Genomic DNA, 25,696 nt, shown 5'->3' on the forward strand with positions numbered 1-25,696 from the left:
TTCAAATGCTAATCTCTTCTGGAAACACCCTCACAGACACACCCAGAGATAATATTTTAAACAGCTATCTGGGCATCCTACTCAAGATGACACACATGATAAACTACACATGCATGCACATGTACTTGTTTGAGTAACTATTTTCAGTTCTTTCGGATATGGCACTAGGAGTGGAATTGCTAGGTTGCATGGTAATTCTTTTACATTTCTGAGGAACTACTAAACTGTTTCCACAGCATCTATACCATCTTACATTCCACCAACAGTGTATAAAGGTTCTGATGTCTCCATATCCTTGCCATCATTTGTTATTCCCTATCTGTTTTATTTTAGCTTGTCCCTAATGACTAATGCTGAACACCTTTTCATGGGTTTGTGGGCCATTTGTATATCTTTGGAGAAAAGTCCACTTAAGTTCTTTGCTCATTTTTCATTTGGGTTGTTTGGTTTTTTGTTGTTGAGTTGAGAGAAATTTTAACGTCTGGATAATAGACCCTTTTATGAGATATAGATTTGCAAGTATTTTCTCCCATTCTATAGGTTATCTTTTTACATTCTTGATAATGTCCTTTGATACACAGAGTTTTAAAATTTCATGACATCCACTTATCCATTTTTTCTTTTCTTCTTTTGCTTTTGGTGTCATATCTAAGAATCCATTTCTACATACACAGTCATGAAGAGTTACCACTATATTATCTTCTAAGAGTTTATGATTTCGCTCTTATGTTTAGGTCATTGATCTATTTTGAGTCAATTTGTATATATGGTACGAGGTAAGGATCAACTTTATTCTTTTGCATGTGGATATCCAGTTATGTCTGCACAATTTGCTTTAGAGACTATTCTTTTCTCATTGAATTACCTTGTCACCCTTGTCAAAAGTCAACTGGCCTTATATGAACAAATTTATTGTTGGATTCTAAATTCTATTCTTCTGTTATACGTGTCTATAATAGTGCCAGTACCATGATTATTATAGCTTTGTAGTAAATATTAAAATCAGGAAGTTTGAGTGCTCCTGATTTTGTTCTTTTTTTTCTTTGAAGACTGTTTTGGCTACTCAGGGCCACTTGCAATTCCTAATGAATTTCAGTAATAAACAATTTTTTTAATAATTTTTTAAATCACCATTTACTTTTAGATGCAATTTTTCATTCTCAAATTAAAACTTTCATCTAGTGAATTATAGTCTATGCTCTAATACTCCGCTGAAAACAAGGAACAATCAAAGATAATTACCAGTTAAAACAAAAACATCTGTATTGTTGCCACTCCTCTATCTGATGCCTTATCAATTTATTATGTCAGCAAATTGTATTTAAGAATGTAATATAAGATGAAGAATAAAATTGCACAACAGATTTGGGGAATTAGGCTGGTAAATATTTTAACTTGCCTAATCAACCATACACCATACATCCATTTGTAAAATCAGATTCTCAATAAAGGACATGAAATATTAACAGTTTGAATACTATAATTCTAAGTAAGTCCACAAGTTAAGATTATACCAGGACTTTTATTGGCTGTTCACATATAAACTCATTAATATTTTAAAGAATGACCATTTGAGACATCTAAAAATAGTAAGCTGTAGGTAGATGCTCATAATTCATTACAAGGAACTACTTTACCTATGAAAAGTGCTTTCTCCAGTAATGGAGAATAATGGGCCTTGAATTATAAGCATGATACACTCTGAAGACAGATATGTGGCTCAGTAGTACCAGTAAACACCTTCTCAAACTATCTATATCAAAAAATATCCCTCACACAAATATAATTGTAAAGTACTGTTAAAAAAAGAGACACAAGATTTCTTATGTTTAAAATTATTCTGCTGTATTATAACCAAAAGATTCATTAAATCCTACGGCAATTAGCCCAACTTATAGTTCTGTGTAACTGCTTATACCTGTACTTAAAGAATACAGGTGGCTGAAATTATACATCATTACAAATAACCTAGTCTGACATTCTAAGAAAAAATATATAAATATGTATAAATTACTAGAAGCAAGTCACTTAGGGCAATCACATATCTGATATACATCACATTGATATTTAGATTAACATTTAAAATTAAAATTTTAGATTCATATTTAGAGTAAGAAAGTAAACCATTCACAGTATATAACTGCCAAACCCAGACTATAAAATGGCACTTTAAAAGAAGTAAAACTATGTGGATGTCCCATGTTTTACACATGAAGAAACACAAATGAACAGGAAAGGCCAACAAATTTTTAAGCAGCTGGAAATGCTAAATTTAATTACTGAAGAGAAATCATGCAGAGAAGCTAGCTGCCAAACAGGATTTACAATGAATGCAGGAAGTCATGTAAAAGTACCAAGAAATTTTCAATATCCACTGATAATCATGAACCTAGATTTAAAGAATGTATGGATTATGTATATGATCCCCAAAACTCTATGGCGTGAGAATACAGTACCGAAACTGAGCAGGACCTGTGGGGCTCCTGGGCACGGAAGCCTTTACCTGTCCCAGATTCCTTGTCTGTAAGGAACAGATTCCAGCCTCCATGACCTTCCCTGAGTTCAAAGTGCAGATTCAAACAGTTGCTAATCTGGGAGAGGAGGGGATGCAGAGACAAGGGAGGAGCAGTCAAGAAACAATAGTGCAGCCTTGGGGCAGGGTCCTGGTTCCCCCCTCAAGGGATACACATAACACTATCTTTGAGCTCTTTACAGAACTAAAACCCCCAACAAATGGAAGATGTCAGCATTCTTCATTCCAAAGAAGACCACCTGAAGCCAGATGAAAGGAACCAGAGAAGCTCATCAAGCGATTACCTGAGCCCGGATCAAAGGAGTGCAGGCCCTACCAGGCCCTGCCAGGCCCTGCACACACCCTGATCTCATCAGCGACCCTGCCCTTGAACAACTGCTATAAAACTCCTCACCAAATCCTCCTGGGTTGGGACACACTGTTTTTGAGGGCATGAGCCCGCTGTGTCCCCCTTTGCCTGGCTAAGCAATAAAGCTATTCTTTTCAACTTCACCCAAAACTCTGTCTCCGAGTTTCAATTTGGCACCAATGCACAGAAGCCAAGCTTCTGGCATCAGTATAGTGTTAGCCCAACAAAAAAGTAGTAAAATTAAAAACAGTTTTAACACAGAAGATATACTATTATTTTGATAAAGGTTACTTTATATGGAATATGAAACATAAAACAAGCAATACCATTTTTCATTAATTAGACAAACCAATTAAAGCACAACTGATGCTAAATGAATACACTATAGATAATTCTTATTAAAAAGAATACTCGTTGGAGAATTTTATTTGTCTCTGTAACAACTATATTTATTCTTCAACTTGTGATTTCAACTCTGGGAATTTATACATATATGTAAATATATAGATATACAATATATAAATATTCATTTATATGGATGAAATATTATATTCATCCATATAAATATGTACATATACATTATACATGTACATATTTATATAGATGAATAATATTGCACTGTATGTATATACCAGATATTGTTTATCCATTCATCAGTTGATGGACATTTGGGTTAATTCCAATTTTTGGTTATTATGAACAACACTGCTATGAACATTCGTGTATATGGTTTTGTGTGGACGTGTGTTCTCAATTCTTTTGGGTATGTAACTAATAGTAGAATTACTGAGTCATATGGTAACTCTATAATTAACCATTTAAGAAACTGAAAACCTGTGTTCCAACATGGCTGCACCATCTTACATTCCCACCATTGGCATACAGGTGTTCTAATTTTATTACATCCCCACTAACTCCTGTTATTAGCTGACTTTTTTTATGAAAACCATTCTAGTAGGTATGAAATGGTATCTTATTATGTTTTTGATTTGCCATTTCCGCATTGATAACAATGTTAAGTATCTTTTCATGTGCATATTGGCCATTTGTATATCATCCTCAAAGAAATATATTCAAATTCTCTGCCTATTTTTAAATTGTGTTATACGTCTCCTTATTGGGTTTTTTTTTTGCAGTTTTATGACTACTTGACAATCAAGAGTTAGTTCTCATCCACATTGCCTGTAGATTTTTGAAAGTGGTGACAGGTACCTAGGTAACCAATGGATAGCACTTGTTTGATGATTCTTCATCCTCTTTCCATCTTCTGGGCTACAGCACCCAGATAAGGTAAGGGATACTCCTCATTCCATTGGCCCAGACAGCTTTATTGAGCCCAGTGTCAATGCACACATCAGGAGTTCCCATCTTCTTCATGGCAAATTTCTGGATCTCTTTGAGTGCCGGATGGCCATGCCTCTTGCAGCCCTCAGTATGAATGCGCTTATGAATGTGAATGGTATATTCTTTGGTCACTACCTTGTTGATGGCAGAATAGCCCTTCTTCTTGCCACCCTTTTTGTAGGAGCCATTCTGTTGGGCCCAGGATGGAAAGAAAGAGCACAAAGTACCCTGAGAAAAGGACAGCAGCATGGCAAGCACAACTTCCGGGTTGCCTGAAGGCAACAGGAAGGGGATCTCTCTTTAATGTTGAGTGGTAAAAGTTCTTTGTATGTTCTAGATACTATACCCTTATCAAATATAAGATTTACAATCTGCTATTCCATTCTGTGGATTGTCTTTTTTCTTTCATCATAGTGCCTTTTGAACCCCAAATAATCTTAATTTTGATAAAGTTCAATTTATCTATTTGTTTTTTTTGGTTGTGACTATCACTTTTAAATTCTGGAAGACTGGAAGAATTACTGCTCCTATGATGAAAAGAGAGCTGAGCATGGGGCAGGTAAGATGTAATTCAGGTTGGAAATATCCAAAATATTTGAATTTTTTATCTTTCTGAATGAACTGTGGTATGTAATCTCTCCTTCTTTTCTCCCTAAATTTTAGTTATCATTTTTTAAATCACAGCTTTATAAGAAAAAAAAATTAGTAAAAGAAAAAAATACTAAATGAACAATTGTGTTATTTCTCCAGTTTCACTCTAAACTTTGACAATATTGATGCATTAGCTATAACCACAAGGCCTAATTTCAAGTCCTATATTTCAAAAATTAAAGTAATAATGCAGGTATTTTTATTAATTCTCAAGGCTCCACAAAGTAAACCTGCCACTACTTATTCATTAACTCTTATTAATAAATTAACTGTTGTTAACTATTGTTAATATGACATTAAGACATTTTCCAATATTCTTCTGCTATAATTATCATAATAACTGACATTTTCAAGGACATGATTTTTTTTTCTTCTAAATTATTTACATTAAAAAAATCTAAATAAAAATTAAGTCAACGATAGGACTCATCTCAAAAAGATTTCCAAACGAATTGTGCTCAAGTTATAATGTTATGAGTAGCATTACTAGGATACCAGGTACAAAGAATTTTAATGGCTTTGCAATTTGAATTTGCACTTTTCCATTACTGACAAGCGGTACTCTCTTTCCAGTCTCCATCCTTCGCCCACGTATCCATTACAGTTTTCATATTTTCAAAATTTATATTTTTATATATTTAAATACTAATACCTCATAATTCATCTAAATTTTTTCCAATTTTCAATTTTAATATTTGTTATTTTGGTCATACAATGTCTACAGTGAGAATTTATAAATATATTCCTTTGAGATTGCCTGGTGTTTTGAAACTCCAGAAAATTATCCTCTTCAGAAATTTCAAAAATTTATTATGTTGTATTCTGCTCTTGATCCCTAAAACAATTTCCACATATAATTTTCATACAGCTAATCATGTCTTACTGAACATCAAGCAAAACAGCCTAGTATATATATTTATCTTTTCAAATGGGACTGATAATCATTTATCTGAGTCTTTAAAAATTCCTACTGGAAATTTTCTTATGATTATAGAGCAGAGTGCTGTGTGCTTTACGTTATTTGTTTGTTTATCACAGAAAAAAGATTGTAAATATAAGCTCAATATCAAATTAGGCCAATTAGAAATCCTCAATAAATTTCAAAGGTAGTAATACCACATACCATACTATCTGCTCATAATGCAATAAAAAAACAAAATTTGAACAAACAATAATGGACAAATCCCTTGACTATTAAATAACTAACAGATCAAAAAGTATACAAACTAAGAAAAATGAGTATGTCATGTAATAAACAATAGGATGACACCACTGCTGTCCTCAGAATAATATTAATATTATTGTTTTTGTTCTCATTACTTAGAAAGGAATAAAAGTATGCTTCCAAATAAACAAGAAAAAAAAGAATGCAAGGGGAGGTAAAAAATATATTTGCCAAAACATGCAAGAGAATTAGAAAACAATTAACTCAACCAATCAATAAATAAGTCCAAAATTTGACTCTCTGAAAGATAAAAAAAAAAAGCTAATACATATATTTTACTTTCTGACAATAGTAATTTTAAAAAAAGGAAATCAACATCACTTGTAAATAATTACAAAACTCCTTTAAAAAGTTAGAATTGCTTACGTTTTTTTAAATATTCAACCTGGTAGGATTTATTGCTATTAGAGAATCTAAAAAAAATTATTAACATACAACATAATTTCTACAGATTCTATAATAAAAATATATAATAATCTTAAAGACAATGATGAAAGTGAAACAGAAAATTCAGTAGCCACCTACAGAAATACATAACAAAAAAATGCAGAGTACAAAATTATAAAGTGCAGCACTTTTCATAATACGACAAGAATGGAAAAAACATAAATGTCTAATAATGGAAGTCTGGCACTACAATAATAATGATATATACAGAAACATACAAAAATACAATGGAATACTATATACAGCAACCAAAAAAATGAGGAAGCTCAGTATATACTAACACACAGACACACACACACAAAACAAGGTGCAAAAATGTGTATACTATGCATTCATCTATGAAAAACAACACATGACATATTTGTATTCCCTGCTTTTTAAAAGCATCCTTATGATTCTAATTTGGTAAGTGGGCACTTACAGTGAACGAGTAAATGAGTATATGTGTATTTTTAAAAGACAGTAGGATACATGGGACCTTTGTACTACTTTTGCGACTTCTTATATTCTATAATTATTTCCAGTTAAAGTCAAAATAAAAACAATAGAGATAAAACCATTGTTAAAGCTAAACAATGAATGCTTTTTATTTATATTTTTCTTTATTTTCTAAACTTTCTATAATAAATACGTATCATATATGTATGTATTCCTAATTGTATTAAATATGTATTAAATATGTATTTCCTAATTATAATTCTATAATTAGGAAAATAAACACTTATTTTAACTAAAGAAAAGCAAATGACCATCAATCACAAAAAATGCCTATGTTAAAGAGGTAAACTGGATAATTCATCATAACCCTAAAATTGATCAAGTCTCTAATATTACATTTCTTAATCTGCTTCGCACTCCTTCAGAACTGTCAAACATATGTTGAATAATATATTTTCTCAACAGCGAAATACTTCATGTAATACCCTGGGGTCAACAGAGGATATGAAGACAGAGACTACATTGGGTTATTGATAGGAGACCTGAGTTCTGGCTCAAAATTATCAATTTTCTAGCTATTTGACCAAGGCTAAATCATATTCTCTCTCATCTATCTTGCATACATTCACAGATCTGTTGTGATGTTGAAAAGAGAAAATGTGTGTTACACCACTTAGTATACAAATGGCCTAACAAAACAAGGTTAGGTGGCACAGGAGCACCTCAATACATAAGGCAAATGCTAACAGCCATAAAAGGGGAAATCGACAGTAATACAATGGTAGGAGGGGACTTAAACACCACACTTACACCAATGGACATATCATCCAAACAGAAAATAAATAAGGAAACACAGGATTTAACTGACACATTAGACCAGATAGACTTAATTGATATTTATAGGACATTCCATCCAAAACCAACAGTATACACTTTCTTCTCAAGTGCACACAGAACATTCTGCAGGATAGATCACATTTGGGTCACAAATCAAGCTTTAGTAAATTTAAGAAAGTTGAAATCATCTCAAGCATCTTTTCTGACCACAAGCTAGAAGGCTAGATATCCATTATAGGAAAAAAACTATAAAAAATACAAACACATGGAGGCTAAGCAATACTCTACTAAACAACCAAGAGATCACTGAAGAAATCAAAGAGGAAATAAAAAAATACCTAGAACCAAATGACAATGAAAACATGATAACCCAAAACCTATGGTATGCAGCAAAAGCAGTTCTAAGAGGGAAGTTTATAGCTATACAATTCCACCTCAAGAAACAAGAAAAACCTCAAATAAACAACCTAACCTTACGCTTAAAGCAATTAGAGAAAGAAGAACAAAAAAAAAACCACGAAGTTAGCAGAAGGAAACAACTCATAAAGATCAGATCAAAAACAAATGAAAAAGAAATGAAGGAAACTATAGCAAAGATCAATAAAACTAAAACCTGGTTCTTTGAGAAGACAAACAAAATTGATACACCATGAGCCACACTCATCAGAAAAAAAAGGGAGAAGATTCAAATCAACAGAATTAGAAATGAAAAAGGAGAAGTAACAACTGACACTGAAGAAATACAAAGGATCATGAGAGACTACTACAAGCAACTATATGCCAATAAAATGGACAACCTGGAAAGGACAAATTCTTAGAAAAGTACAACCATCCAAGACCGAACCAGGAAGAAATACAAAATATGAACAGACCAAAACAAGCACTGAAATTGAAACTGTGATTAAAAATCTTCCAACAAACAAAAGCCCAGGACCAGATGGCTTCAGAGATGAATTCTCTCAAACACTTAGAGAAGAGCTAACACCTATCCTTCTCAAACTCTTCCAAAATATAACAGATGGAGGAACACTCCCAAACTCATTCTACAACGCCGCCATCACCCTGATACCAAAACCAGATAAAGACGTCACAAAAAAGGAAAACTACAGGCCAATATCACTGATGAACATAGATGCAAAAATACACAACAAAATACTAGCAAACAGAATCCAACAGCACATTAAAAGGATCATACAACATGATCAAGTGGGGTTTATCGCAGGACTGCCAGGATTCTTCAATATATGCAAATCAATCAATGTGATACACCATATTAACAAATTGAAGAATAAAAACCATGTTATCATCTCAATAGATGCAGAAAAAAGTTTTGACAAAATTCAACATCCACTTATGATAAAAACTCTCCAGAAAGTGGGCATACAGGGAACCTACCTCAACATAATAAAAGCCATATATGACAAACCCACAGCCAACATCATTCTCAATGGTGAAAAAAATGAAACCATTTCCTCTAAGATCAGGAACAAGAGAAGGGTGCCCACTCTCACCACTAATATTCAACACAGTTTTGGAAGTTTCAGCCACGGCAATCAGAGAAGAAAAAGAAATAAAAGGAATACAAATTGGAAAAGAAGAAGTAAAACAGTCACTGTTTGCAGATGACATGATACTACACATAGAAAATTCTAAAGATGCTACCCAAAAACTACTAGAGCTAATCAATGAATTTGGTAAAGTAGCAGGATACAAAAGTAATGCACAGAAATCTCTTGCATTCCTATACACTAACAACGAAAGATGAGAAAGAGAAATTAAGGAAACACTCCCATTCACCATTGCAACCAAAAGAATAAAATACCTAGGAATAAACCTACCTAAGGAGGCAAAAGACCTGCATGCAGAAAACCGTAAGACACTGATGAAAGAAATCAAAGATGATACAAACAGATGGAGAGATACACCATGTTCTTGGATTGGAAGAATCAACATTGTGAAAATGACTATACTACCCAAAGCAATCTACGGATTCAATGCAATCCCTATCAAATTACCAAAGGCATTTTTCACAGAACTAGAACAAAAAATTTCACAATCTGTATGGAAACTCAAAAGACCCCGAATAGCCAAAGCAATCTTGATAAAGAAAAACAGAGCTGGAAGAATCAGGCTCCCTGACTTCAGACTATACTACAAAACTACAATAATCAAGACAGTTTGGTACTGGCACAAAAACAGAAATATAGATCAATGGAACAGGATAGAAAGCCCAGAGATAAACCCACGCACATACGGTCACCTTATCTTTGACAAAGGAGGCAAGAATATACAATGGAGAAAAGACAGCCTCTTCCATAAGTGGTGCTGGGAAAACTGGACAGGTACATGTAAAAGAATGAAATTAGAAAACTTCCTAACACCATACAGAAAAATAAACTCAAAATGGATTAAAGACCTAAATGTAAGGCCAGACATTATAAAATTCTTAGAGGAAAACATAGGCAGAACACTCTATGACATAAATCACAGCAAGATCCTTTTTGACCCACCTCCTAGAGAAATCGAAATAAAAACAAACAAATGGGACCGAATGAAACTTAAAAGCTTTTGCACAGCAAAACCATAAACAAGACAAAAAGACAACCTTCAGAATGGGAGAAAATATTTGCAAATGAAGCAACTGACAAAGGATTAACCTCCAAAATATACAAGCAGCTCAATATCAAAAAAACAAACAACCCAATCCAGAATTGGGCAGAAGACCTAAACAGACATTTCTCCAAAGAAGACGTACAGATTGCTAACAAACACATGTAAAGATCCTCAACATCACTAATCATTAGAGAGATGCAAATGAAAGCCACAATGAGGTTATCCCCTGACACTGGTCTGAATGGCCATCATCAAAAAATCTAGAAACAATAAATGCTGGAGAGGGTGTGGAGAAAAGGGAACACTCCTGTACTGTTGGTGGGAATGTAAATTGATACAGCCACTATGGAGAACAGTATGGAGGTTCCTTAAAAACCTAAAAATAGAGCTACCATACGACCCAGCAATCCCACTACTGGGCATATACCCTGAGAAAACCATAATTCAAAAAGGTACATGTACCACAATGTTCATTTTAGCACTATTTATAATAGCCAGGACATGGAAGCAACCTAAACGTCCATCGACATATGAATGGATAAAGAAGATGTGGCACATATACACAATGGAATATTACTCAGCCATAAAAAGGAACGAAATTGAGTTACTTGTAATGAGGTGGATGGACTTAGATTCTGTCATACAGAGTGAAGTAAGTCAGAAAGAGAAAAACAAATACCGTATGCTAACGCATATATAGGGAATCTATAAAAACGGTACTCATGAACCTAGCGGCAGGGCAGGAATAAAGACACAGACATAGAGAAGGTACTTGAGGACACAGAGCAGGGAGGGAACGCTGGGACGAAGTGAGGGAGTAGCACTGACATGTATACACACTTCCAAATGTAAAATGAATAGCTAGTGGGAAGCTGCTGCGTAACACAGGGAGATCAGCTCGATGCTTTGTGATGACCTAGAGGGGTGGGATAGGGAGGGTGGGAGGGAGGCTCAAGAGGGAGCGGATATGGGGATATATGTATACATATAGCTGATTCACTTTGTTGTACAGCAGAAACTAACAACATTGTAAAGCAATTATACTCCAATAAAGATGTAAAAAAAAAAAAAAAAAGTTAGTTGGTTCTAACTTTGTATCAGACTACTTGACTTGGGTTTGAATCCTAGCTTCACCATATATTAGCTATAAGACCTAGAACAAATCATTTAACCTCTCTGTGCTTCACGTTTCCTTACCTATAAAATCAAGATAATGATAATAACAATATTTACATCAAAGAATTGATATAAAGAATTTTTTTTTGCTTGTTAACAGCCTACATAAATAAGTGCTGTCATAGAAGTGTTCACTAATATTAAAAAATGCAAAAGTGGAACTTCCCTGGTGCACAGTGGTTAAGAATCCGCCTGCCAATGCAGGGGATACGGGTTCAATCCCTGGTCCGGGAAGATCCCACATGCCGCGGAGCAAATAATCCCATGCGCCACAACTACTAAGCCTGCGCTCTAGAGCCCGTGAGCCACAACTACTGAAGCCTGCGTGCCTAGATCCCATGTTCTGCAGCAAGAGAAGCCACTGCAATGAGAAGCCCGCACACCACAACAAAGAGTAGCCACCGCTCGCCGCAACTAGAGAAAGCCCATGTGCAGCAACGAAGACCCAATGCAGCCAAAAATAAATATATAAAATATATTAAAAAATGCAAAAGTACTTAAATGGCAAAAAAAATTCACTACTTTACTGAAAAATATTTTGTTTGCTAATATGAAAAAATATTTGAAATCCTTCAACTAAAAGAAAAACATATAGATTGCTATATTAATAATTAATCAAGTGCTTTCATGCCCTTTTATTTCATAAAAAAGACTGTTTTTATTACTTCAACTAAGCTGACTGGCCACCTACTTTACCATTCCATTGAAGCTAATAAGAATTGAGTTCTACTGTATAATAGATGAAATTCAAAGCAACGTCAGACAAAAGGGCATTGAGACATTCTTAATGAAATGGACTTTAACTTACACAGATTCCTAAAAATAAAGCTATTAAATGATAATCTTGATCACATGTTTTACAGATATAACACATCAGTTTAAATAAACTAAACTTTGATAGACAACTTTTTAACAAAAGATCGTCATGAATTGTGTACACTCACACATACACTACACTTACAAGACAGGGTACAATGTTTTGCACAACATAGTTTTTTAATAAACATTCTGTTTACAGCTGTGAGATTAAATAATAAAGTTAAGATGTGCACCCAATCAATGATGTCATGACATTCAAGGAACATCTACATAAATCAAAAGCAGAAGATGTCAAGGATATCCCACTCCAGTGATAATCATGTAATGAACTAAAGAGATGTGCATTTCAGATCTACACTGTCATCAATCCCTTGATAATAAATGAAACAAGTCAGCTACTTTACAACCACAAATGGTATATTAAATACATGACAACATCTCTTTTTTGCAGGAGGAAGTAACTAGCAGTAGCTAAAGTTCAAATGTATTATTTAAGAATGCACAACATGAATTCAAGGCTGAATATAGATAACCTTTAGAATATAAGCTGTCTAGGAAAAAATATGTTTCATCTTGTAGAGTATTATTTAAGATTTAAGACCAATGTAGTTAGAAATATATTAAATATGAACATGCCTCAGTCAATTGGGGTTCTGTGGTATAAATAAAGGGAATTCTTTTCTATGAAAATAAAAGACTAGAAAATATTAAAAATAAGTTTGCTCTCTTAAAATTGACTCTCATGTGAAACAGTCAAACACATTTTCTCCACTAAAAATTCAAGTAACAATAAAATCGGTTCGTAAATATTTGTTTTTATTTAGATATTTTATAATCATGCTTTAGAATATTACTATAAATACTATAAATCTCATAGCAAGATTATAAACATTAAAATGAAAAACTGTAGTAGAAAGCGTAAAATTAAATTAGCTTAGAATACAGCTGTTGTATATGCCAGGATTAATCCTATTCACACATTCTATGGAAATCTAATAAAATGTGAAACAAATACACAGATTAGTGATTAAGAGATAAACTGCCTAGATCTGGATTCCAGTTCTAATTCTGGATCATTTCCTCTTTATGCTGTTTTCTCATTTATAAAATGAGAGATAATAACAGTACTACTTCAGAGGTTTATTGTAAGAATTAAATTAGTTAAAACTTACAAAGCACCCATGACAGTTCCTGACCCAACATAAGGACTCATGAAATATAAGCTACAATTGTCACTATTATCCCTCATCTAAATTGCAAATGTATGTACCATTTGGGTCAGATCAATTTAATTTCTTGTATTGCACAGTGTTTCAGAAGTATTTTTCCTCTTTTCAATTCCACATGTTTTCTCCTTCCTCAATCTCTCACATTCATTCACATAAGAACACATATATCACCAGCACCATGATCACTAAAACTTAAAAGAATGAACTGCAATCTCAACCCAGAGTTACAAAGGAACTTCTCCATAACCAATTAGAAAGGATATTAAGGAATAGGTTCCAGGTTAGGATATTAGGCTGAAATGGCAATTTTAAAAGTTTTTTCTTCCTTCAAATCCTAAAAAAATTAGCAAAAACAGAAATATTGAACAACAACCAAAAACAACCTAACAAAAATAACCAAAATAAAAGAAACATAACAGAAACTACCAAACATTAAAAAATTTGTTACCTTGGGGAAATTAAAACATACTGGAATTAGAACTAAGGTTGCAGTAAGCTCAGTTCCTAACCATGTCCCCGAAGCAATGTTGGTAAACTAACAACATTCTGATAATTTTTCTTAATGCCTTCATATATGGAGAGACACAAACCGAGTAGCTATTGTTATCTCTTGTTTCCTCTTACTGAAGATGTTAGAAAAACCTACAGTGCAAAAACTGGTGAAACAAGGAAGTGAAAAATAGGGCTGACTTCCCAGGGCAGAAGTAGACTCCAGAGTACTCTCTGAAATGACGGATAATGATTCACAGCCTAAGCACATTTTTCCCTGATGAGAATTGTCCATAGTTTCTAATAAGATGGAATGAACTTTGTAGAAAATATTTAACGAAATCTTGTAAGAGAAAGCAAGACTTAGGTGTGCTACGAAGGCCTCCTCACCTATGTCGAAGATCTCTCTCCCTCTCTTCATGATAGGCAAACAAAACTGGGCAAAAATCAAATTTCAAACATCAAAGTGTAGCTCAGTAACAGAAAAAATTAGCTTTATAGACAGTGAGAAGGGAAGGAGTCACTAAGATATTCTGTCTGTCTAAGCCAAACCGTAGTTATGTAAACATAAATTGCCAATCAATGAATAAATAAAAAACAAATAAAATATTTAAATAAAACTGGAAGATTCTATACCAAAGACAAAGAATATATAACAAAAAATGAAAGGAAATTCCTCATGATTATTTTCTTCTAAAAAACAACATAAAAATATAACTCAAAAAAAACCAAAAAAAATAAAAGTCAAAATAAGAGAAAAAGGTAGAGAGGCTGAAGATCTAAATAAACAAAATGAAGAACAAAACAATCATTATAGGCAAACCACAAACAGAGAAAATAAAACATTAAAAACTTACTCATGGCTGGAGATCAAAGAAAGTAAAGCAATTAAAAAATAACTAATAGATATGAAAGACAGACATATCTACCATAGATTTATGCATCACTAAGTAAAGAAAAGAATAAAATGCAAAAGATAGTTTACATTTTAATTTATAGAAATTACTAAGAACTGAAGGAAAAATCTGAATTTGCAGATTATAACAAAAAAACTATGCTCCAGGAACTTTTGATAAATAATGCTCAATACTAAGTCATATTCCTGTTAAGAAATCAACTCCATGGACAAATAAATCTCAGACAGAAAACAAGCAAATCATCAACTAAGGGAAAATATCAGGCTGGCCTCAAACTTCTCTGAATGCAACGTTCAAAGCCAAAATACAATGAAGCAATGTCTATAAAGTTCCAAAGGAATGCAAGGGTTAGCCAAGAATATTCAATCCATCAGGATGTCATTCAGATATAATGACAGCTGGCAAATATTCTTAAACATGAAAGAATTTTAAATTTACAGCACACATGAACCCTTTGTTGGGGGGAGGGGAGGAGATGAAACCTAGCCAATTAAGAATTGAGTCAATATTCACACAGTGGAATACTATAGGAATAAGAGGGAACAATCTAATAGCAAAACATAATAACATAAAACTCAATGCTGAGTGAAAAAATGATGGCACAAAAGAATATATATTGTATTATTACATTTATATAAAATACAAATTCATTTATGGTGTTGGAAGACAGGATAGTAGTGGTCCTTAAAAGGTTATAGACTAGAAGGGGGCTCTAAATTGCTGGTAATATTTTATTTCTTAATCTGAGGACTGATTACCCAGGTGTGGTCAGTTTGTGAAAATTCATTGAACTGCACACCACTGATATGTGCACATTTCTATATGTATATTTTTTTCAGTCAAATTTAAACAGAGCATAATAAATGGTAAAATAAATGTTTCTCCTACTTTTCTTTCTGGGGGGAAAAAAAAAAAAAAAAAAGAATTGAGTCCAAAGAAAGAACCTGGGGGAAATTAAGAAATTATTATGACTAATAAAAGAGGGGGTGGGGTAATGAATTCACTTAAATATATTACAAACACTCAAGTACTATCAGAATTGTGGTTAAAATAAATGAGTGTTACATATTTAGACAATATGAAAAATAAAATATAACTTTAAAAATTAGAAGTTGAAGAGAAAAAAATGAAAAAGAATTATGAGAGGACTAATATCTTCAACTTTCATAGCAGGTTGTGGATTAAAGTATACAATTTAAAAAACAAAGATATGAATAAAGCTCTTATTAAAAAAAAATCAAGCCATCAACCTCTGCATTTTTTTGATAATTTACTAACATCCTGTTCATTGAGAAAATGATGGTTCTTTTGTTAAAGAAACATTTCCTTGTTTTTCCATTGTTGTTTTTATTTTCTTAAATTTACATACAACACTGCAATAAGCAGGTTTACATATCTATGCTTATATACTATTACTTTTTTCTTAAAGATACATTCACAGAATAGGGTTATTGAGTAAATGGGTGTGTGTGCACATGCCTATATAATTATTATTAAAATACATATGAACATATTGCATTCCCATAACACAAAAATGTACATTTCCACTAAAAATATGAGAATACCATTGCCCATCTCATCTCCCCTATCTCCTTCAACAGTACTAGCTATCACTCTTTCTTTCCCTCAACCTGAGAACAGAGAAGTTATATCATGATTTCTCTAATTTACATTTCCCTAAATATTTGTGTAAATATTCAATCATTTGAGTACCATTCTAAATGTTACTGGTAACTTATATTCTTCTGTGAAATTCCTATTCCTGTCCTCTGAATATTTGCCTGTTGGGTCAATTTTTCACTTATTTCATGAGAATTATTAATATAGTAAACACACTAATTTATCAGTCTTTCCATGTTCCATTATGTCTTTCCATGTTGTTGATGGTATGTTTCCTCAGCTTAATATAATATGTAGTAACAGACGTTTACTTTTTATACTTTCTAAGTGGCCTGTCTTAGTTTAAAAATTCTCCCATATGCCTCAGTGCCACTTTTATAGTTTTCCAAATCTGTTTCTAAAATACTTACTATGTCATCTTTCATCCTATATCCTTACTCCATCTGGAAGATTTTTTAATATATATTGTCTTCATAGTATTGTTTAAATTAGTATTGTTTATCTGAGAAATCAAGTACATCCTCAATATTCTTATTTCATAAATCTTAGGGCTACACTAATGCATTTCTTTTCCCACATTAACTGGATATTTCCATATCCAAATATATTTTGTGGAAGATTTTGATATTTAGATATTTTTAAAGGTATATTTAAATTTCAAATACTCCACTGTTATTCTAAGGGAATGATATGCTAATGTTACTGTATTGAATTTACATATTAATTTGAGAAAAACTGACATCTTTTGGGGCAGTAATATTTTCTCTTTTTGACTATAAAGAACTTTATGAAGACATTTGGAAAAATATGAATAAGGTCTATATTTAAATAATAGCATTGTACCAGTGTTAATTTTCTGATTTGATAACTGTACAAGGTTAAAACAGAGAATGGGCACAGGAGATTCTCACTGAAGTAATTAGGGGTAAAAGGGTATCATGGCTTCAACTTACTCTCAAATTCAGAAAAACAAAGAAAAAGAGGAGAGAAGCAAATGTGTTAAATTTTTAACAATTACAGAATCTAGGAGAATGTTGAAGAGTCGTTCTTGTACTACTCATAACTCTCTGATAAGTCTCAAATTATTTCAAAATAAAAGAAGGATACTATGTCTCTGTTGCTGTCTCTCTCTCTTACACACACAGATCAAGATACACTACCCAGCATGGAATGATTCTCCAGCAGGTTATATTTTGCATTGTATTAATGAGATTTCATACTTTTGTTACAAATAGTGTCTGTACATTTCTTAGAGAATTCAACCCAAAATAGTACTTTTGTCCTAACTGTATACATTTCTGATTTCCATTCTTAGCTGGCTACTGCTTGCTACTCAAAAGATAATCTATTAATTTGTCTGCATATTTATCTTATATCCAATAATCTTACTAAAGTCCCTATTAATTCTGGTAGAAAAATGTTCAAGAATCTCTTAGATTTTCCTAGATCATAGCATGAGCAATCTGAAAGTAATATTACGTCTTCTTTATCTACCAATTATATTAACAATATCTTGCACTTGCAAAAACATTAAAAAATTTTGTTAATGTTAATAGAAGATATCAATCACTCTTTTTTCCTGATTTTAATAGAAACGGCTTTAAACATTTTAAATAATATTTAGTAAATAGTCATTATCATATTTAGATTGTTTTCTGATATACATTTTCTTTCTCAGTTTCATTAGGGCTGGATACTAAAATTTGTAATATGCTTTTTTCTACATTTATTGATATCTTCACATGATTTTCCTATTTTTAATTTGGTAATATAATTTATTTTATAGGTAGATATCTTAATATCAAATCTTTAGCATCCATAAATAAATTATAAGCAGTCCACACTATACAGCTAACCCTTGAAAAACATGGAGGTTAATACACATATAATTTATAATCGGCCTTCCATGTCCAAGGTTCCTCCACATCCGTAATTTCGACCAACCGCCGACTCTGTGGTACTCTAGTATTTACTATCAAAAAATATTGGCTGATAAGTGGACCCCCACAGTTTAAACCTCTGTTGTTCAAGAGTCAATTGTATAGTTCTTTCATTACATTGTTGGATTATGTTGGTTAAAGTTTTAGTTAGAATTTTGTGCCTATATTGTTAACTGAAATTTGTCTTCTACAGTTTTATTTTTCCAGTATCTTTTTTCATACTATGAAGGGTGTATAAAATGAACTGGGAGAGGTTTTCATCATTTTTAATGTACCAGAGAAATATCAGCAACATTTGAATTATCCACTGTTAATATGTTAGAAAGAACCCAGATGGTGCTTCTTAATTTTTTTTCCAAATTTTTAACAAATGTTCCTGTCAAATGCTTCTAGTTCACCTTCAGTGTGAATTTTTATAATTTATACAGCTATAACACCATTAATTTCCTCTATGAATTCACGTATGTTACACATGTTCAGAAGCAACTGCTGAGACAAGCACTGGCCCAGGATGGGTCTTTCACTTGGTCCCCCCGTGAGGATGCAAGAAGAAAGCTGTATTCTCCCTCAGTTCCTCAGCTACCACCTCAAGGTTAAAGAAACTTTATGCCACTTGTTCAGCTTCTCTCTAGAAACCTAAAGGATCTTATCTACCATAGGGGTTTCATTTCCAGTTAACTAGCTCTGTCTTGCCTAGAGAGGGCAAAAATCCTTCACTATTTTACTTTATTGGAAAACTATCAAAGTCAAGGCTACAGAGTCTTCCACTATCTGCCTAGAATGCCCATGATTCTCTCACAAATTTATTTTTAGTTTTTTGATAATACATGTTTGCTAGGACCATGCTGCCATTTTACCTACACAGTTTCCCATGACTAACATTTTAAAATGGTACCTTCCTCACACCACTCCTAGGTTTAACCTACCTCAAATTCCGCATGTCTGTGAATATCCTCTGCTCGCTGCCTGCTCAGGATAAATTCAGCTTCATTTGCTACTCTTACTAGGTGATCCTTCATGGTTTGGCTAAGCAACCTATAAAGAGATAAACATTGTCAAATAAATATATGTATACACACAACATATATGATTATTCATTGCTCAAAAGTGATCTATTTTATTACTTGGGAGAGGGAAGAACATTTACTCTCCTTTTCTGATATCATACCAAATGAAGGACCGTTATTTTACACTAAATAATTGAAGAACATAACAGCAAAAAGTTATCCTTCTGGCAACAGCAGATTTGCTTTTATCAAACTAACTATCCAAGAAAAGCAACTGAAAATGCTAGATTAAATTTATCTTTTAATCTTTTTAAAGGTATTGGAGAGTTTCCAAGGTAGCCAAGATTTAAACAGCCAGGATCCTAGAGAAGATGTTCAGCATGACCTTTCCCTTTAACTCATTTGCTATTCACAGGCGGGAACAGAGAAGCAAAACAGAGCTGTTATAAGTCTTATAGAGCTGGGACAAAAATTGAATTTTATAACCTGTCAAGGTAGAGGAATCCTAGTAGTTTACCGAGGCTTACAAAAGGAGTCCAAGTATACCCCAGGAAACAAACAACAGTTCTCAAAATCATGAAAACAGACTCTCAAACAACATTATGGGATTTGCACGTAGATTAACTAGCAGCCAAATAACTAAACAAAATTTTCACAATCTCATATGGTGAGAAGAAAAAAAAAACCCATAAAGAACAGTGCTGTAGACTCACTGTAAAACCCTGGGCTTTAAGAAAAACTAGAAGGGCTACGAGATAGGAGTAGGCAAACTGTAAGTAAGGCAAACTCTCACAAAGATTTTAAAAATTCCACCTTTGAATCAGCTCAGTCTTAAATTAACATAATTGGCACCTAATTTAACTGTTAATCAAAAATCAAAAGGAAATCCTCTCTACAGGAAGATATCATCATCTAGAGACTGTTAAATACAATTTCCTGCATTATTAAATACAATGTCCATTCAATCACAAATGAACGTGACATATACATGCTACTATATAATAAAATAAATAACTAATAAGTACCTACTGTGTAGCACAGGGAACTCTACTCAATACTCTGTAATGACCTATGTGGGAAAAGAATCTAAAAAAGATTGGATATATGTATATGTATAACTGATTCACTTTGCTGTACATCAGGAACTAACACAACATTGTAAATCAACTATACTCCAATAAAATATTTTTTAAAAAATCACCAGTGAACAGGTAAAATAAGAGACAACACCAAGTGAATGAAAACCAAACAGAAGCCAACGCACAGAAAATCAAGATAGTAAAGTTTTGATAGCCTCATCCATCAAAGGGCAGACAGCAGAGGCAAGAAGAACTACAATACTGCAGGCTGCGGAACGAAAACCGCAATCACAGAAAGACGGACAAAATGAAAAGGCAGAGGACCATGTCCAGATGAAGGAACAAAATAAAACCCCAGAAAAACAACTAAATGAAGTGGAGATAGGCAACCTTCCAAAAAAAGAATTCAGAATGATAGTGAAGATGATCCAGGACCTCGGAAAAAGAATGGAGGGAAAGATCGAGAAGATGCAAGTAATGTTTAACAAAGACCTAGAAGAATTAAAGAACAAACAAACAGAGATGAACAATACAATAAACGAAATGAAAAATATACTAGAAGGAATCAATAGCAGAATCACTGAGGCAGAAGAATGGATAAGTGACCTGGAAGACAGAATGCTGGAAATCACTGCTGTGGAACAGAATAAAGAAAAAAGAATGAAAAGAAATGAAGACAGCCTAAAAGACCTCTGGGACAACATTAAATGCACCAACATTCATATTTTAGGGTCCCGGAATGAGAAGAGAGAGAGAAACGACCAGAGAAAATATATGAAGAGATTATAGTCGAAAACTTCCCTAACATGGGAAACGAAATAGCCACCCAAGTCCAGGAAGTGCAGAGAGTCCCAGGCAGGATAAACCCAAGAAGAAACATGCCGAGACACACAGTAATCAAATTGGCAAAAATTAAAGACAAAGAAAAATTATTGAAAGCAACAAGGGAAAAACAACAAATAACATACAAGGGAACTCCCATAAGGTTAACAGCTGATTTCTCAGCAGAAACTCTGCAAGCCAGAAGGGAGAGGCATGGTATATTTAAAGTGATGAAAGGGAAGAACCTACAACCAAGAATACTCTACCCAGCAAGGATCTCATTCAGATTTGATGGAGAAATCAAAAGCTTTACAGACAAGCAAAAGCTAAGAGAATTCAGCACCACCAAACCATCTCCACAACAAATGTTAAAGGAACTTCTCTAAGTGGGAAACACAAGAGAAAAAAAGGACTTACAAAAACAAACCCAAAACAATTAAGAAAATGGTAACAGGAACATACATATAATTACCTTAAATGTGAATGGATTAAATGCTCCAACCAAAAGGCACAGGCTCACTGAAAGGATACAAAAACAAGACCCACCTGTATGCTGTCTACAAGAGACACACTTCAGACCTAGAGACACATACAGACTGATAGTGAGGGGATAGAGAAAGATATTCCATGCTAATGGAAATCAAAAGAAAGCTGGAGTAACAATATTCATATCAGATAAAATAGACTTTAAGATAAAGAATGTTACAAGAGACAAGGAAGGACATTACATAATGATCAAGGGATCAATCCAAGAAGAAGATATAACAATTATAAATATATATGCACCGAACAGAGGAGCACCTCAATACATAAGGCAACTGCTAACAGCTATAAAAGAGGAAATCAACAGTAACATAATAATACTGGGGGACTTTAACACCTCACTAACACCAATGGACAGATGATCCAAACAGAAAATAAGGAAACACAAGCTTTAAATGACACAATAGACCAGATAGTTTTAATTGATATTTATAGGACATTCCACCCAAAAACAGCAGATTATATTTTCTTCTCAAGTGCACACGGAACATTCTGTAGGATAGATCACATCTTGGGTCACAAATCAAGCTTTGGTAAATTTAAGAAAATTAAAATCGTATCAAGCATCTTTTCTGAACACAACGCTAGGAGACTAGAAATAAATTACAGGGAAAAAAACGTAAAAAAACACAAACACATGGAGGCTAAACAAAACGCTACTAAATAACCAAGAGATCACTGAAGAAATCAAACAGAAAATCAAAAAATACCTAGAACCGAATGACAATGAGAATACAATGACCCAAAACCTATGTGATGCAACAAAAGCAGTTCTAAGAGGGAAGTTTACAGCAATACAAGCTTACCTCAAGAAACAACACAAATCTTAGATAAACAATCTAACCTTACAGCTAAAGGAACTAGAGAAAGAAAAACAAAACAAACCCAAAGTTAGTAGAATGAAAGAAATCATAAAGATCTGAGCAGAAATAAATGAAATAGAAACAAACAAACAAAAAAAAACAACAGCAAAGATCAATAAAACTAAAAGCCGGTTCTTTGAGAAGATAAACAGAATTGATAAACCTTTACCAGATTCATCAAGAAAAAGAGTGGAGGACTCAAATCAATAAAATTAGAAACAAAAAAAGAGAAGTTACAACAGACACCGTAGAAATACAAAGCATCCTAAGAGACTATTACAAGCAACTATATACCAATAAAATGGACAACCTGGAAAAAATGGACAAATTCTTAGAAAGGTATAAGCTTCCAACACTGAACCAAGAAGAAATAGAAAATATTAACAGACCAATCACAAGTAATGAAATTGAAACTGTGATGAAAAATCTTCCAACAAAGATAGTAAAGTTTCATAGTGAAACCAAGCAGGACCCTGTGGTGCTCCTGGGTACGGAAGCCTTCCTGTGTCCCCCGTTCCTTGTTTGTAGGGAACAGACTCCAGCCTCCATGGCCTTCCCTGAGTTCCAAAGGGGAGATTCAAGCAGTTGCTAATCAGGTAAGAGAGAGGATGCAGATACAAGAGAGGAGCTGCTGAAAAACAATAGTGCAGCTTTGGGGCAGGGTCTTGGTTCTGCCTCAAGGGATATACAGAACAATATCTTTTGTGCTCGTTATAGAACTAAAACCCCCAACAAATGGAAGATGTGGGCATTCTTCATTCCAGAGAAGAGCACCAGAGGACAGATTAAAGGAACCAGAGAAGCTCATCAAGAAATTACCAGAGACCAGATTAAAGGGGCCTGTGCACACCCTGATCTTATCAGTGACCCTGCCGTTAAACAACTGCTATAAAAACTCCTCACCAAATCCTCCCAGGTTGGGACACACAGTTTTAGAGGGCAGGAGCCCACTGTGTTCCCCTTTGCCTGGCAAAGTAATAAAGCTATTCTTTTCTACTTCACCCAAAGCAATTACAGACAATGTGGTACTGGGGCAAAGACAGATGAACAGACCAATGAAACAGAAAAGAATGTGCAGAAACAAATATATATATATTTAATATATGAATAATTATATAAATGTTATATATAAATATTTAATATGGAAACATATTTTTATATAAATATTTAATATACAAATATATATATTATATTTTACACCAGATTCCATATTTACTGCAATAAGAGGAAGATGCAGTATTTCAAGAACTGGTCCTGCATCAATCAACTGATGTTCATATGGACAAAATTAACCTTGACTACTATCTCAAACCATACAAACAGATCAATTCTAAATGGATCACAGACAAGACCTAAACACTTCTACAAGAAGATTACATAAGAGAGTATCTTCATGACTTAGGTTAAAATAAAGATTTCTTTAACAAAATATAAAGTACACATACCATAAAGAAGAAAATTGATTAAATTAACGATTTATGCTTATGAAAGCCAACATTAAGAGAATTAAAAGGCAAACGTTAGTAAGGGAGATTTGGAATACTTATAGTCAACAAGGAAATTATATCTGAAATACATAAGAAAATCTTAGAAATAAAGAAAAGGCAATAATCACAATAAATAAAAACGACCAAATACACAAATAAGCACTTCACAAAAGATTTCCAAATGGCAAATAAGTTCATGAAAAGGTGTTGAGGTGTTCAGGATTACTAATCATCAGGGAGATACAAATTAAAACCATAAAAAGGGCTTCCCTGGTGGCACAGTGGTTGAGAATCTGCCTGCCAATGCAGGGGACACGGGTTCGAGCCCTGGTCTGGGAAGATCCCACATGCCGCGAAGCAACTAGGCCCGTGAGCCACAACTACTGAGCCTGCACGTCTGGAGCCTGTGCTCTGCAACAAGAGAGGCCGCGATAGTGAGAGGCCCGCGCACCGCAATGAAGAGTGGCCCCCGCTTGCCGCAACTAGAGAAAGCCCTCGCACAGAAATGAAGACCCAACACAGCGAAAAATAAATAATAAATAAATAATAAATTAAAAAAAAAAAAAAGCTGGAACAGAAAAAGTTTAAAAAAAAAAAAAACCATAAAAAATATACTACACCCCAGCAGAAAACACTATATTTTAAAAAAAAAAAGACTCTAGTATCAAAATTTGGCAAGGATATGAAACTACAGGGACTCTCACAATCACAAAATATACTTAACAGAATGTTTACAGCAACTTTATTTATAACAGCCAAACACTAGCAACTACCCAAATTCCCATTAAGAATAAAATGAGGGGGATTAACCAAGATGGCGGAGTAGAAGGACGTGCTCTCACTCCCTCTTGCCAGAGCACCAGAATCACAACTGGCTGCTGGACAATCATTGACAGGAAGACCCTGGACTTCACCAAGGAGGATACCCCACGTCCAAGGACAGAGGAGAAGCCACCGTGAGACGGTAGGAGGGGCGCAATCAGAGTAAAATCTAATCCCATAACTGCTGGGTGGGTGACTCACAGACTGGCGAACACTTATACCACAGAAGTCCACCCACTGGAGTGAAGGTTCTGAGCCCCACGTCAGGCTTCCCAACCTGGGGGTCCGGCAACGGCAGGAGGAATTCCTAGAGAATCAGACTTTGAAGCCTAGTGGGAATTGATCGCAGGACTTCGACGGGACTGGGGGAAAAAGAGACCCCACTCTTGGAGGGCACACACAAAGTAGTGTGCGCATCGGGACCCAGGGGAAGGAGCAGTGACCCT

General features: G+C 33.9%; 1 protein-coding gene across 3 annotated transcripts in view; it reads right to left on the minus strand.

The window, feature by feature from the left end:
• The window catches only part of LRBA (LPS responsive beige-like anchor protein), a 750,846-nt gene that overhangs the window by 439,883 nt on the left and 285,267 nt on the right, over window positions 1-25,696 (minus strand). For all 3 annotated transcript variants that reach the window (XM_068542607.1, XM_068542608.1, XM_068542606.1), the window contains exon 36: window positions 19,554-19,662. In XM_068542607.1, the coding sequence (XP_068398708.1) occupies window positions 19,554-19,662 (109 nt within the window). The remainder of the gene's footprint in view (window positions 1-19,553; window positions 19,663-25,696) is intronic.

The sequence above is a fragment of the Eschrichtius robustus genome, chromosome 4, assembly GCF_028021215.1.
Source record: "Eschrichtius robustus isolate mEscRob2 chromosome 4, mEscRob2.pri, whole genome shotgun sequence".
Classification (NCBI taxonomy): domain Eukaryota; kingdom Metazoa; phylum Chordata; class Mammalia; order Artiodactyla; family Eschrichtiidae; genus Eschrichtius; species Eschrichtius robustus.